General features: G+C 56.2%; 2 protein-coding genes across 7 annotated transcripts in view; one reads left to right on the top strand and one right to left on the bottom strand.

Annotated features, from left to right (window-relative positions):
- UCK1 (uridine-cytidine kinase 1) lies at window positions 1–7,598 on the top strand. The gene is made up of 7 exons (XM_010372850.2): window positions 1–206; window positions 658–817; window positions 1,732–1,828; window positions 2,028–2,170; window positions 2,260–2,354; window positions 5,091–5,139; window positions 6,185–7,598. The coding sequence occupies exons 1-7, from the start codon at window positions 99–101 to the stop codon at window positions 6,364–6,366; spliced, it is 834 nt and encodes a 277-aa protein (XP_010371152.1). The 5' UTR covers window positions 1–98; the 3' UTR covers window positions 6,367–7,598.
- The window catches only part of POMT1 (protein O-mannosyltransferase 1), a 23,888-nt gene continuing 14,336 nt past the window's right edge, over window positions 4,537–14,088 (bottom strand). For 3 of the 6 annotated variants that reach the window (XM_010372847.2, XM_010372849.2, XM_030919358.1), the window contains 6 exons: window positions 13,171–13,263; window positions 12,751–12,871; window positions 12,223–12,320; window positions 11,524–11,637; window positions 9,964–10,090; window positions 7,594–9,339 (listed from right to left, as the gene is read on the bottom strand). In XM_010372847.2, the coding sequence (XP_010371149.1) occupies window positions 8,957–9,339; window positions 9,964–10,090; window positions 11,524–11,637; window positions 12,223–12,320; window positions 12,751–12,871; window positions 13,171–13,263 (936 nt within the window). In that variant the 3' untranslated portion in view covers window positions 7,594–8,956. Of the gene's footprint in view, window positions 4,845–7,593; window positions 9,340–9,963; window positions 10,091–11,523; window positions 11,638–12,222; window positions 12,321–12,750; window positions 12,872–13,170; window positions 13,264–14,088 lie in introns of those variants that run through there. The other 3 variants (XM_010372848.2, XM_030919359.1, XR_004053944.1) reach the window with 2 other exon arrangements.

The raw sequence follows: 14,088 nt of genomic DNA on the forward strand, positions 1-14,088 counted from the left end.
CTCCCGAGTCGCCTTCGACCTCTGCGCCGGGCTGGCGCGCCGGGCCTGGGGAAGGGGCGGGCGCGCCGGGGACCCGAAGCGTGGGAGCGGAGGCCGAGATGGCTTCGGCGGGAGGCGACGACTGCGAGGGCGCAGCGCCAGAGGCCGACCGACCGCACCAGCGGCCCTTCCTGATCGGGGTGAGCGGCGGAACTGCCAGCGGGAAGGTAAGGGGCCGGGCAGGCCGGGGTCTCGCTTCTCGCCGGTTCCTACAAGCGGCCCGGTCCGGCTGGGGTCCAGAGAGGAGACCCCAGCCCCGGCCGAGGGGCCCCTTCCCAGGCGCGGGCAGGGCGCGGGAGCGAAGGGGCTGCGGGCCGCGATGGACTGGGGCGGCGGGCGAGGGGTTGGGTCGCTGGGCCTCCGGGCTTCCCCACAGCCTCTCCACCGGCCGGGCCCCTCAGAGCCCCCAGTACGAGCTGACCCGGTTGGGCCCCCGCGGTCCTCCCACTGAAACCATCCACACCTGTTGGTGTCCTCCTGCCTCCCAAGCATCCCTCGCAGGGGTCGGGTGGGTCAGTGTCTCCAGAAGCCAGCCCCGTGTAGAAGCCCCCAGGAGGGGCCCCCTGCCTGTCACAGGAGGAGAGTTTCCAGGCGGGAATCCCGCTTCTGTGTCTCCAGTCGACCGTGTGTGAGAAGATCATGGAGCTGCTGGGACAGAACGAGGTGGAGCAGCGGCAGCGGAAGGTGGTCATCCTGAGCCAGGACAGGTTCTACAAGGTCCTGACGGCAGAGCAGAAGGCTAAGGCCTTGAAGGGACAGTACAATTTCGACCACCCAGGTAAATCGAGAGCCCAACGGTGTGGGGAGGGCAGACCCCATTCTGGGCGGCCGCTCACCAGCTGCGCTTGGGCCCAGGGTTGGATGGATGCAGACCCACTTGGGCTGTTCCCCCCAGCTCCCCAGACAGCCTGCAGTGGAGTTGGCTGCAGCATGAAGTCAGGGGAACTTTGCCGAGTTCTCTGGGCCCAGGGTGTCCCCATAGGAGCGTGGTTGGAGCCAGTGAGGAAACCGGTTGCACCGTGGGGAGTCCTGCCCTGCCACAGCTGTGATCCTGGAGAAATCCTCCCATCTCCCTTTCCCACGTTGCGGCCTTCAGGGCCCTCCACACACACCTCTGCCCACTGTGGCCCTTCATTTCCCTCCCCTGCTTTGGGGCAAAGTCCTTAGAGAGGCCAGCGTGGGAGGCGGTGGGTAAACTAGTGCTGGTGGCCAGAAGCTCCGGGCTAGGTAAACAGGGACAGATGCGGCAGGGAGACACCTGCTGCTGCTAGAAGCTTCCACCCTGGCTGGCTGGCATGGTCAGCCTTTTCCCAAGGACTTGTGGGAAGAAGGCCTGCAAAGCCTTAGTCTAACCAGTTAGTCCCAGAAAAAGAGAGAAGCAGAGGCCCAGCCTACTCACCTCCCAGGAGAAACTGATCAGAAAACTCCTGTGTTCTCGCATCCCAGTGGCACAGAGCTTGGGCAGTGGCACAGCCTGAGAATAGCCAGGACAGGGTCATCCTGTGGTCTGCAGGGCTGCAGAGGACGCTGTTGCTACCAAACCTAAACTGTAGGGCAGGTCCTAGTCTACCTGTGTTCGGGTCCTCAGTGTCCCCAGCACCCAGCTGTGCTGACCCTAGAGCAGAGAGGGTTCCCTGCTGTCTGCTGCAGGAGGGCATCCAGCCTGTCTTGCCTTTGTCTCCATCCTTGCAGATGCCTTTGATAATGATTTGATGCACAGGACTCTGAAGAACATTGTGGAGGGCAAAACCGTGGAGGTGCCGACCTATGATTTTGTGACGCACTCAAGGTAAGCAGGTGGTTCTTGGGAGGGCCAAGGAGAGGGGCCGGCTAGGACGTCCCCTCTGGGGCTCACACAGGCCTGCCTGGTGGCAGGCCTCCCCCAGTTGGTTTCCGTGGGTCTTCCACCCCCTCCCACAGTCAGTGTCCCTGGAGTGGAAGCTGACTGTGTGTCTGCAGCAGAGCCCCTTTCCCCGTGCCCCTCTCAGGTTACCAGAGACCACGGTGGTCTACCCTGCAGATGTGGTTCTGTTTGAGGGCATCTTGGTGTTCTACAGCCAGGAGATCCGCGACATGTTTCACCTGCGCCTCTTCGTGGACACCGACTCCGACGTCAGGCTGTCTCGAAGAGGTAAGGCGGCCGTGGGCCTCCCTGCCTGCCTGGCCAAGGCTGGCTGCTGGCCCTGAGGTCTGATGCATGCCTGCCTCTTGCTGCTGCAGTTCTCCGGGACGTGCGCCGGGGGAGGGACCTGGAGCAGATTCTGACGCAGTACACCACCTTCGTGAAGCCGGCCTTTGAGGAGTTCTGCCTGCCGGTACCTGTGCTTGCTGCTTAAGAGTCCGTTTTTCCCTTTCACAAGGACACGTGGGACCCAGTACTGTGAGAGGGCTGAGTGACAGTGATTTGATTGAAAGAAGGAGAAGAATTTGGCTCATTACGGCCACATACCCTGGAAGTAGTTCTCAGCTCTGAAAACATTCTCTGTGCCTGCCCCTCCCTCTGCCTAAAAAAGCCCCATATTTCCCCCACATCCACACTAGCCGCTTCCCCCCGCCTCAGGTCCTTGCCCAGCGTCCGCGTTCAACACCGAAAACCCTCTGCACCTAGCGCCAGCCTCTCTGCTTGCTTCCTTTTTCCAGGGCACTTCTCATCATCTGACAAGTCCTGTGTGCTTATCCCCTTAGAGCACGTTAGACTTGTTGACTGCCAAGACCGGGATCTGGCCCTCAGAGGGTGCTTCATAGCTGCTCCTCCAGGGCCTGTGTCCCCGGGCTGCTCGGGGCCAGTGCTCTGAAATCTCAGAGCAAGCACTGTGGATAGATCCCAGCTGGCTCGCAGAGAGCAGGAACTCCCCGCTGCGCACCCACCTGTCTTTCCTCCATTTCTCCATCTTGTGTTTTGGGCTTGATGGGACTTGTGGCTCTACTCACATTGGAGTGTTTTAAAGAGAACATTTTGCCTGTTCCCTTTAAAAGGTAAAAATACAGCACAAAGGAACTGGAACCAAGATTCCTGCCTTTGATACGTAGGTCAAATAAGTTCTATCTGCTGCTTTTTTTTTTTTTTTTTTTTTTTTTTTTTGAGATAGGGTCCCTTTTGTCGTCCAGGCTGGAGTGCAATGGCGTGATCTCGGCTCACTGCAACCTCCACCTCCCAGGTTCAAGCAGTTCTCCTGCCTCACCCTCCCGAGTAGCTGGGATTATAGGCATATGCTACCACACCCAGCTAATTTTTGTATTTTTAGAAGAGATGGGGTTTTGCCATGTTGCCCAGGCTGGTCTCGAACTCCTGGCCTCAAGTGACCCACCTGCCTCAGCCTCCCAAAATCCTGGTATTGAGCCACTGTGCCTGGCCGGTTTTTTTTTTTTTTTTAATGAGGCAGAGTCTCGCTCTGTTGCCCCAGGCTGGAGTACAGTGGTACAATCACAGCTCACTGCAGCCTTGACCTCCTAAGCTCAAGCAATCCTTCCACCTCAGCAACCTGAGTAGCTGGGACCACAGGCATGCACCACCATGCTCGGTTAATTTTTAAATTTTTTGTAGAGATGGGGTCTCCCTGTGTTGCCCAGGCTGCTCTCCATCTCCTGGGATCGAAAGTAGGTGATTTGCAGTAAAACTCTGGATATCACATCTGACCCAGCGACCTGAATAGAGGAAGTGCTGTCACCTGCTATGTCCTGGGCCCAAGCCCCAGGGATGTTTTTGGTTTTTCGTTTGTTTGTTTGCTTGTTTTTTGAGACAGGATCTCACTCTGCCGCCCAGGCCCAAGTGCTGTGGTAAGATCTTGCTTCACTGTAGCCTCCACCTTCCATACTCAAGTGATCCTCCCACCTCAGGCTCCTGAGTAGCTGGAGACTACAGGCACACAACACACCACCACACCTGGCTAATTTTTCCTTTTATTTTATTTTATTTGCAGAGACAGGGTTTTGCCATGTTGGCTGGGCTGGTCTCAGACTCCTGGCTTCAAGCAATCCACCCACCTCAGCCTCCCAAAGTACTGGGATCACCAGTGTGAGCCACTGCGCCCGGCCTCAGCCCCACCCAGAGCCGTTCTTGAGCTTCCTTTTCCTTCACCTTCATGCTGAGTGGCTTGTGCGGTCCTCTACCTGGACCGTGTGGGGATTTCCCGACTGCATTCAGGCCCATCCCTGCTGGCAGTTAAGACCCATGTCAGCTCTCTGGGACTCCTCCAGCCCGTCAGACGATCAGACCAGAATGGAAAGCAGCCCTCGCCCTTGCGCTCATGCTTTCATGAGATGGGGTCCCACTGGCTGCAGACACAGCTGTCCCCAGGACTCGGTCCCTGTCTGCCTCCTGCAGCTTGTCTCTTCTGCCGCCTCCTTGACCCAAATCCACATGCCAGCAGCACCCACCGTTCCAAGTTCTGTCCTTCGGCCCAGACCCTGCCCTCCCTCTTCCCTCAGCTTTGTCTGATTCAGGCATGTTCTCCAGGCAGCTTCCCCCTCCCCTAAAGCCCCCTGCCCTGCCCCCACCATCTGGCTGCAGGCCCTCCCCAGCAGCCCTGCATTTCCTGGTATATCTCTGTTCTTGTCCTTCCTCAGCAGCAGAGCATCTGACGGGATGAGAATCAGTCAGCATTGAACCAATGAGTGGATGGGTGAGGGAGTAAGGTACCATCGGTGTCTGCCTGCAGCAATAATGCGTGGTGGCATCTGTCCTGTTGCTGTGCCAGGGTATTGCTAGAAGCTTCATAATTCCAGAGGAACAATGTCACACTTTGTAGACGTGCCACACGTAGCTTGGCCCAGTGAATCCAGTCGTTAGCATAGCCAGCTGTCTCCTGTAATGGAATGGGAACACTGAAAGAGGCACTTCCTTTTGGCTGCCTCAGCTGCACTTTCTGCCTCACTTCTTGGATCATGGCATCTCACACCTGAGGACTGAGTCCCTGTCCCCCATTTGCTGATGACACCAGCACCTCTGAGCACCCCAGGGCCACCCTTCCTGCTGTCCCATCTGTTTCTAAGCATCTTAAAATCACCTTGGAAGGAAAAGTCCTCATGGAAACCCCCCTTGTGCCTTACAGACAAAGAAGTATGCTGACGTGATCATCCCGCGGGGAGTGGACAATATGGGTAAGAAGCTGGCCTGCTGGGCTGTCCCCCCGCCCTCCCAGAGCTTGAGGCAGGGACAGTTCCACCAGCGTGCAGTTACCGAGTACTCCCCTGTGTGCTGGAGGCCTGCCACTGTTGATCTGCGGCACAGGGTTAAAATATGCTTAAAAATGTATGTAGGCCGGGTGCGGTGGCTCATGCTTGTAATCCCAGCACTTTGGGAGGCCGAGGCGGGTGGATCACGAGGTCAGGAGATTGAGACCATCCTGGCTAACACGGTGAAACCCCGTCTCTACTAAAAAATACAAAAAAATTAGCTGGGTGTGGTGGCGGGCGCCTGTAGTCCCAGCTACTCAGGAGGCTGAGGCAGGAGAAAGGCGTGAACCCGGGAGGCGGAGCTTGCAGTGAGCTGAGATGGTGCCACTGCACTCCAGCCTGGGCGACACAGTGAGACTCCGTCTCAAAAAATAAATAAATAAAAAATAAATAAAAATGTATGTAGCTGGGTGTGGTGGCTCACACCAGTAATCCCAGCACTTTGGGAGGCCAAGGCAGGGAGATCACTTGAGCCCGGGAGTTCAACAGCCTGGGGAACATAGCAAGACCTCAATTTCTACAAAAAATAAGAAAATTACTTGGGCATGGTGGCATGCGCCTCTGGTCCCAGCTACCCGGGAGGCTGAGGTGGGAGGATTGCTTAAGCCTGGCAGGTTAAGGCTGCAGTGAGCTGTGATTGGGCCAATGCACTCCAGCCTGGGCAGTAAAGTAAGACCCTGTTTCTTAAAACATACATATATATATATATATATATATTCAAACCTGTTAGCAGAAAGTATTTTAAGCAACTCTAACATAAATTCCTGAAAGGCCAAGCTAAGAAGTCTTATTTTGCTGTGTCCTGATGCGTGTTTCTGTCTGCTGAGATTTGACCCGATGCCCAGCTCCCGCAGGCCTGTGCCTCAGGGCAGAGGTTGGGCGCCCACTCCTGGCTGAGTGCTGCAGGGAGGGGCAGTCTCCATGGGGGATGGACGTGGCTAACCTGCTGCTTGTCTGTCTCTTGGCGCAGTTGCCATCAACCTGATCGTGCAGCACATCCAGGACATTCTGAATGGTGACATCTGCAAATGGCACCGAGGAGGGTCCAATGGGCGGAGCTACAAGAGGACCTTTTCCGAGCCAGGGGACCACCCTGGGATGCTGACCTCTGGCAAACGGTCACACTTGGAGTCCAGCAGCAGACCCCACTGAGGGGCTGCCAAGCCTCCGGGTAGGTCTCCCGCCCGGCATGTGTGTTCAGGGACTGAGCCTGGGGATGCCCACCCACATCCACTGCTTCCGTTTGGCACACCCCAGGGGGGGTGTTAGCAGTGAGGCCTTCCTCACTCAGGAGTGGAAACTCAGATGTGTCACTCAGACTCAACTTGCTAGGACACTGACAGGCGTTCCTGAGGTTTTCAGCCACTTCCTCAGGCTCACTGCAGTTTAAAGATCTCTCTAGGTCACTGAGAAATGCCAGAGTGTGCGGGAAGCCTAGGAGGCTTCTGTGAGGACTGAGGCACATATTGGGGAAAGTGAGGAGACAGCCTGGACACTGGCTGGCTGGTGTTTTGTTGACAGTGAACCCACAGGGGCAGAGCTTTTCTCCCGTCTGATCTGGTTCTTACACACTCACACATGTAACTCGAAAGTTTTGTGAACAAGTACTTTCCTTTTTTACATGTTCCATGTCCTCATGTTTTCTGTTCTGTTCTGTCGCATAACACAAGGCTGCTTGTGGCCTACAGACCTCATTTCATGACCCGGCGGTCCACAGTCCAGCGTGGCCTGCACGGGTGTGGGGAGCCGCCGAGGGATGTTTTCCCTCCTTGCTTGTGCCTTAAAGGCAGAGAAGCGAGGCGGCACCCCGGGAGCGCCCAGCATCACACCCAGGCTCATGCGGGGCCAGGCTGGGAGCCCATGCAGCAGGGCAGAAGGCAGCGGAGGCCAGTTCTGTCCCGGCTGAAGAACAGTGTCCATGCACAGTCCTGCCTGGGGTCGGGCCCTTGCTGACCCTCACGGGAGTCCCCAAGGTGCTGTCTGGACAGGCTCTCCCACGCCGGGGTGGCTGGTGGCCACGTGCAGGGAATGGTGCCTCTGGCTGTGGCACACACTAGATCACCCAGGTCCTAGCAGACATGGCCGCCTGAAGTCAGTGTGCCGCCTCTGTGCTGCATGGAGCTCGCAGCCTCACGTGTGAACACCCGTGTCTGGGTTGCCTGGGTTGATCCTCTCGCATGGGGCTGTCTCTGGGAAGTATAGCTTGCTGCTGCCACGGGCAGCCCCAGCCCCCGTCCGTCCAGGCTCCCCACGGTAGTGACGCAGACATGGCGTGGGTGAAGGGAGCTGAGCTCTGTGGCTGGGTTCTGACAACAGTAATGGTTTGGTCCAGCTTAGGCCCCTTTGGAGGGAGAATCAATAAATAACACCAACTACAAATGCCAGTTTGTCCCTTTTTAAATTATATTTAAAAAGACAAAGGCAAGGAGCTGTATGGATGACACACACCTTGACCACTGACGAAACTTTCACTCAGCCCCGTCTCAGCAGTCTCAGGAGGGTTTCCACACAGCATGGTGTGGAGGGCCAGTCTTGATGCTGTCACAGAGAATGACTCGCAAGCCCCAGCCCCGGCTCTGTTCAGGCGGCCCTCCTGGACGCCTGTCCCGGGACGCCTGCCGGGCCCACTCAGGGCAGGGCTGGGACTTGCTCAGTTTGCTGGGTGTTCATGAAGGAGGATCGGGTCTGCCAGATCAAACTCCACTCTGCAGCGGTTAGCAAGGACCAGGCCCCGGTCTGCTGAGGCCACTTGCTCCACTGCTGGCCTTGGGTTCTCAGCTTTTCTTCATCGATGACTCCTACACTGGCCGCTGAAATACTCCGTGTCTTAGCTCAGGGTTGAAGACACGGAGGGAACATCTTCATTGTTGAGAAAAAATGAACTTTGCACAAAAGGAGGTGCTCATCAGAGGGCTTTTCAAGAATGAGACCCCCACGCGTTCCAGCAGAGGCCCTGCTGAGCCCAGCCTGTGTCCTCCCAGCACGGGGCCCACCCTGCTCGTTAAGTACACTGACCAAGACCTTGACCTTGTCCCGACCCCAGCTTGGGTGTTCTTTGCCATGCTCTTGTTCTAGTGTTTTCGGATCAAGATGTCCCAGCTGTCTTTCCAGCGAAGGGCCTTGAGTTCATGTGGCGAGAGTGACTTGTCCCCGTAGGTGAGTGGGCGCAGTGTGTTGGACACGTGGCATGCGGAGGAGTACCAGGCCACCACCAGGGCACTGAAGACGCTCCTCTGGAGCTGGGACCTGCAGAGGTCAGAGCAACGTGGGGGAGGATGGCTGGCCACTGCGGCTTCCCTGCCCAGCAGCCTCTTGGCATCTACTGTCCCCACGGTCGCCCCCCGAGGCCTGGGGTTCTGCCTTCAGGTGTCTGTGTCTTATCTCCTGCCACCCGTGACCATCTCCCGCTTGGATGCACAGAAAAGGAACCCCCTGACGACTCAGGCCTCCACAGTAGCTGGGCCACCTCCACACAGATGCCAGAGGACTGGTCCCAAACCCACAGTCCTACCTTGTGTCGCTTCCTGAGACCAGGAGGCCCTTGCCCTCCAACCTCCAAACACACTCCGGTTTAGAAGCTTTCTTGGGTTCTCTCCATCACACCACACAACCCAGCTGTAACCAGCTGCTGTTCCTGACACCCTGAGGCTCCTAGGCCTTGCTCCCTGCTCCCGAATCCTCCAGGCCACCCACATCTCTTCATCCCTTCCCCATCTTACTACCCACTCCGCTTTCATCTCTGTCAGCCGTGACTTCTCCCTCTGGGTTCCTGCAGTGCCTCATCTGGGCATCTCTTCTGAACCTCACCCATTCCCCGGAGAGGCCAGGAGGATGTCAGTGTAACGTGAAATGGGAGAGGTTCGCTGCACCCCATGTGTTTGCTGCACATGGGCTGTCCAGCAGAGGGCTGCTGCCTGGTCCAGCCACTGTCTCTGCCGCCCCCATACCTGCATAGGTGGTCGCTGATGTGCTGCAGGACGACAGGGAGCAGAAGGATCTGGAAGGTGAGTGCAGGCAGGTAGTGGTAGAGGAAGAGTGTCTTCTCCATCAGGAAGAACGGGAGGTAGTTCACTGCCCAGCCACCAGCACACAGCACCCCAGCCAACACCCAGCGCAGCCAGGCATCTACAGGAAAGGGTTTGAGCCACACCGGCTCTGCTGCTCCCACAGGCCGGATTTTCTCTCTCTCTCGCTTTTTTAGAGACAGGGGTCTTACTATGTTGCCGAAGCTGGTTTTGAACTCCAGGCCTCAAATGATTCCTTCACTTTGGCCTCCCAAAGTGCTGGGATTACAAGTGTGAGCCACTGCGCCCGGCCTGGCTGCCCGTGTTATCCAGCCATTTCCAGCGCATATGGGCAACATGGGACCAAGGAGGCAACTCTTGGCCAATACGCTGCACTCAAATGGAGGTGCCTCTAACGCAACATGGGAACTTAACATTTTGTCTCTTGAGAGACAAACATAATTTAAGATCCCGCAATACAGAAACAAAGAGGCTGCCTTAAGGGGTAGGTTCCTATGAAGTTGGTTTGTCACCTGAGGTGGTGAACGCTCAGCAGGAAGAGGAGGAACAGACATAAAAATGAGCTGTGAGCCGGGCACAGTGGCGCACACCCGTAATCCCAGCACTGTGGGAGGCCGAGGCAGGAGGACGGCTTGAGCCCAGGAGTTCAAGACCAACCTGGACAACACAGCGAGACCCCATCTCTATATTAAAAGGAAAAAAGCCATGTGGGAGATGTACTAACCCTGAGGGAGGTCATGGACGTTTCTTCGCCGTCGGAGCAGGTACCATGAGGACAGCAGGGAGTAGACAGCCAGGGCAAGGCTGCCCGAAATCCAGATCACTATATTTCCAAGTAGGTGGATCTGAGCCTAAAGGAACATGGAAGATGCTGTTAGCCCCCTGCCCTCTGCTCAGGGAGGGAAGAGAACACAGGAAAGGAATTCAGATGCATGTGCTACTTCAGCAGAGTGAAAAAATGCCAGGCACAGCCTGGAGTCCACTAGGCCTTAACACTACTGTGGACAGGTCTGCGCCTACTCAGACCTTTCATTAAAAGCACTGGTGCCAGCCGGGCGCGGTGGCGCACGCCTGTAATCCCAGCACTTTGGGAGGCTGAGGTGGACAGATCACCTGAGGTCAGGAGTTCGAGACCAGCCTGCCCAACATGGTGAAATCCTGTCTCTACTAAAAATACAAAAATTAGCTGGGCATTGTGGTGGGCACCTGTAATCCCAGCTACTTGGAGGGTGAGGTAGGAGAATTGCAGAATTGCTTGAACGTGGGAGGTGGAGGTTGCAGTGAGCCAAGATCACACCACTGCACTCCAGTCTGGGCAACAGAGCAAGACTCCATCACAAAAAGAAAAAGCACTGATGCTCTCAGTTTTGTAATTGGAAACTGAAGACCCGGAGCAGATGGCTCCGCTTCGTAACAGCAGCACTGTCTGCAGAGGAGAATGCAAAGTGCGCTCGGAGCTCAGGGTGGGGCGGCCTCTGGGCTTGCGCCTCTGCCTTCGGTGCACGTGCTGAGTCGACCTACCCACCTCTGAGAGAGGAGGAAAAAGGTGGGCATTGCCAGTGTCTGCCCATCCAGTGAATATGTATGGGGCACTAACTGTGCCCAGCCTACAAATGCTTTCCCTCTGCTGGGTGGAGAGAGACGGCATGCACATCAACGAAGCACCGGTAAGCTCCACCGCCAGGTGCCACCCAGAAAATCGAATGGGAACATCTTTTTTTTTTTTTTTTTTTTTTTTGAGACGAAGTCTCGCTCTGTCCCCCAGGCTGGAGTGCAGTGGCGTGATCTCGGCTCACTGCAAGCTCTGCCTTCCTGGTTCACGCCATTCTCCTGCCTCAGCCTCCCGAGTAGCTGAGACTACAGGCGCCCGCCACCTCGCCCGGCTAATTTTTTGTATTTTTAGTAGAGACGGGGTTTCACCGTGGTCTCGATCTCTTGACCTTGTGATCCGCCCGCCTCGGCCTCCCAAAGCGCTGGGATTACAGGCGTGAGCCACCGCGCCCGGGAACATCTTAAAACCACTTCCGCCAGGAAAAGGGGAACAGCGTGTCTCCACAAAAGCAATCAAGCCGCGTTTCCTTCAGCAGGCACATATGCCACGCCCCTACTCCGGGCTCCAGGCTGCCAAAGCGTTTACAGAAAAGCAAGTCACAGGCCTTTGTCAGGAAAAGCTTTGGAGAAACCCAGCACTTTCTAGGGAACAGTGGCCGCTCTTAATGCCATAAGGAATTCTCAAGAAACAGGATGAATCCATGACTGTCAGCTGTCAGCACTGCTCACTTACGCTGGTCCTGGGGTGCAGCCAGTAGGCGATATTGGTGTCCAGGGTGACCCACTCCAGCGGGCTGGAGCTGTACTTGTGTTCCGAGTCATCGCTTCTCAGCGCCAGCATCCTCCACTGGAACAAAGCAGAGGCCTCTGAGAGTGAGGATGGGGGCTGCCTCCCGTTGTGCGTGGATGTGGTCAAAGGAGTACACCGCTGCCCCCTGCACACAGACCGTCCCACCTCAAGTTCATTCGGATCACGTGTCAGAGGCAGCATGATCAGAACCTGGATTCTAGCCCTGGCTGTGGCCTTGGGAGCGTCGCCCCACCCTATGTGCTCCGGTCACCTCCTCTGTAGACTAAGTGACCGGGCCGAATGCTCTCTAAGGTCACGTTCGGATTTGTGACCCTGAGTTTCTGATTGTGACTCCTCTTGGGCTCTGTTGAGTGTGGCCCATTTTGCTGCCTGGGGCCTTAAGACACCCTGGTGATGTTGCAGAACCTCCTGGGTCCCTATATTATTCCTGACCACAAGGTGTGGGCCAGGGGTGTCACACACCGTCCCTTACACTGGAGAGAGGAGACACTCATTCTGTGGTGAGCCTGTGGTTCCAGCATCAAAGCCTAACCTGGTTTGAGACCTGTGTAGCCCCCAGGCCTCCCAGCTGAGGAGTCAGTTCTCAGTGAGGTAGGCTGGCTTCCCCTGGCCGCTCCTCACCTGCAGCTCCAAGAATCTCGCCATGAAGCTGAGGTTCCTGCTGACATCCACCTGCGCAGGTGAGTGCAGCTCCCGTTCCCGCTCCCTCTGCTCCTGGCCTGGCAGAACAGACAAGGGCATGACAGATAGAAGTAGCACAAGGTCAAGAGCTCAGAGCAGAAGCTGTCAGCACAGCAAAAAGCTGGCTTCCTGCCTTTCCAACAAGCCACAAAGACCCCTCATCGAACCGCATCATTCTACTTAGCTTTCCCCGCCACATTCAAGACTACCCCGTCAAATGAAGCGATTTCGACCGAGAAGGCTCCACTTGCACAGGGATAAACTGGCTGCCTTCCAGCGACACCTCGGAAGAAGCGTCTTGAGTTGTTACCACAGCAGCCGGGTGCAGGGAGGGAGATGACCTGCCACCAAGCATGGAGAATGTGCTCTGTTCCCTTCCCACCAAAACGAGAACTGTTTGGGATGTTACGAAAATATTGAGCAGCTCCAAGTGCATTCCCAGTGGCGGAAGCCACGCTGCGGACTCACTCGCGCCGTATCGGTGCTCCTCCACGTTCCACACCATGCTCTCATGATAGCCCCGGGACAGCTTCTCCCCAACGATCTCCAGCTGCCGATACCCCCAGTCAGGGAGGTGAGCCCCGCTCAGCTGGTGACACCGCGGGAGAGAAAAGGGTGTGATGGGAAGGCCGTGGCTCCCATATCCACTCGGGTTGGAAGGGGAACCCCTGTCCGGGTCACACTGTCAGCAGGTGCCCCTTGTGGGAGCTTCACCTTAGGATTCCATCCTGAGAAGTTACAAAAGCCGCCCTCCCTCAGTGTAAAGGGAAGCCACGATGACTCGAATCAAGCGTTCTGCCTGCAGAGAGGCGGTGGAGCCTGAGGGGCTCGGGGAACAGACTGGAGCCCGCAGCTCAGGACAGGCCAAGCCGATGACAGTGTCCTTACCTTTAAGACCGCAGAAGTGTTCACGTGCACAAAGCGGACCTCTGAGAGGATGGTCTTCCAGACGTCTGTGTCGGATCCTCTGTTCACAATTTCCTGCAAAAAGAGACCTCAAGGATTATTTCATTCCTTTTCAAATTTCCTTCAATGTAAAAATGAAGACCTGTCACCAAACAATGATACTGACTTGAGCCTGAGATAAAGAGACAAGCCCCCAAAGTGAGGGGAGCTACAAGGGGCTGGTGCTGGTCTTCCTTCCCAATGCCCACAGCACCCTGGGCTGCTCCGAGGGTCGCTGGGGAAGCGCGCCTTCCTCCTCGCCAAGGCTGTACAAGATGCCTCCTCACAGAAAATACAAAGCCTGATGTTCTTCGTGCCTCTCTGCAAAGCCTATTCATGGAGAGGGCTCAGAGCCCTGTCCAAAAAGTGAGCACATCTCAGTCCTTATCTGGCAGGACTCGCAGACGGCTCAAATGAAGGCCAGACACTGTCCCTGGGAGACACAGCTTAGAGATTTCCTTGCATCGAGTAATAAAACAGACAACATCTGAAAGCCTCTCTGCCTTGTCACAGCCTAACATACCGGAGCCTCACAATGACCCCATGATGTCACATGGCTGTCATTTTCCCATTTTATTGTTACAAGCAAAAGGATGGGTGAACCAAAAGGAAAAATGATTCTTCTCAATGGCAGTTTCAAACAGTCCATGTCCGGAAGTGCTCTGTGTCAGGAAGCGCTCTATGTCAGCAAGTGCTCCGTGTGAGGGAGTATTCCGTGTTAGAGGAAGTGTTCTGTGTGAAGAAGTGTTCTGTGTTAGAGGGAGTGCTCCGTGTGAGAAGTGCTCCGTGTGAGGATGTGCTCTGGGTGACGAAGCGCCCCGTGTCAGGGAGTGCCCCGTGTTAGAGGGAGTGCTCCGTGTG

The sequence above is a fragment of the Rhinopithecus roxellana genome, chromosome 16 (genome assembly GCF_007565055.1).
Source record: "Rhinopithecus roxellana isolate Shanxi Qingling chromosome 16, ASM756505v1, whole genome shotgun sequence".
Taxonomy (NCBI): domain Eukaryota; kingdom Metazoa; phylum Chordata; class Mammalia; order Primates; family Cercopithecidae; genus Rhinopithecus; species Rhinopithecus roxellana.

Excerpts from the sequence above, each read along its gene's own strand:
- UCK1 (XM_010372850.2), top strand. The coding sequence starts at position 99 with ATGGCTTCGGCGGGAGGCGACGACTGCGAGGGCGCAGCGCCAGAGGCC. Across the intron at positions 1,829-2,027 it reads GATTTTGTGACGCACTCAAG|GTTACCAGAGACCACGGTGG; the intron begins GTAAGCAGGTGG and ends TGCCCCTCTCAG. Across the intron at positions 2,171-2,259 it reads CGTCAGGCTGTCTCGAAGAG|TTCTCCGGGACGTGCGCCGG; the intron begins GTAAGGCGGCCG and ends TTGCTGCTGCAG.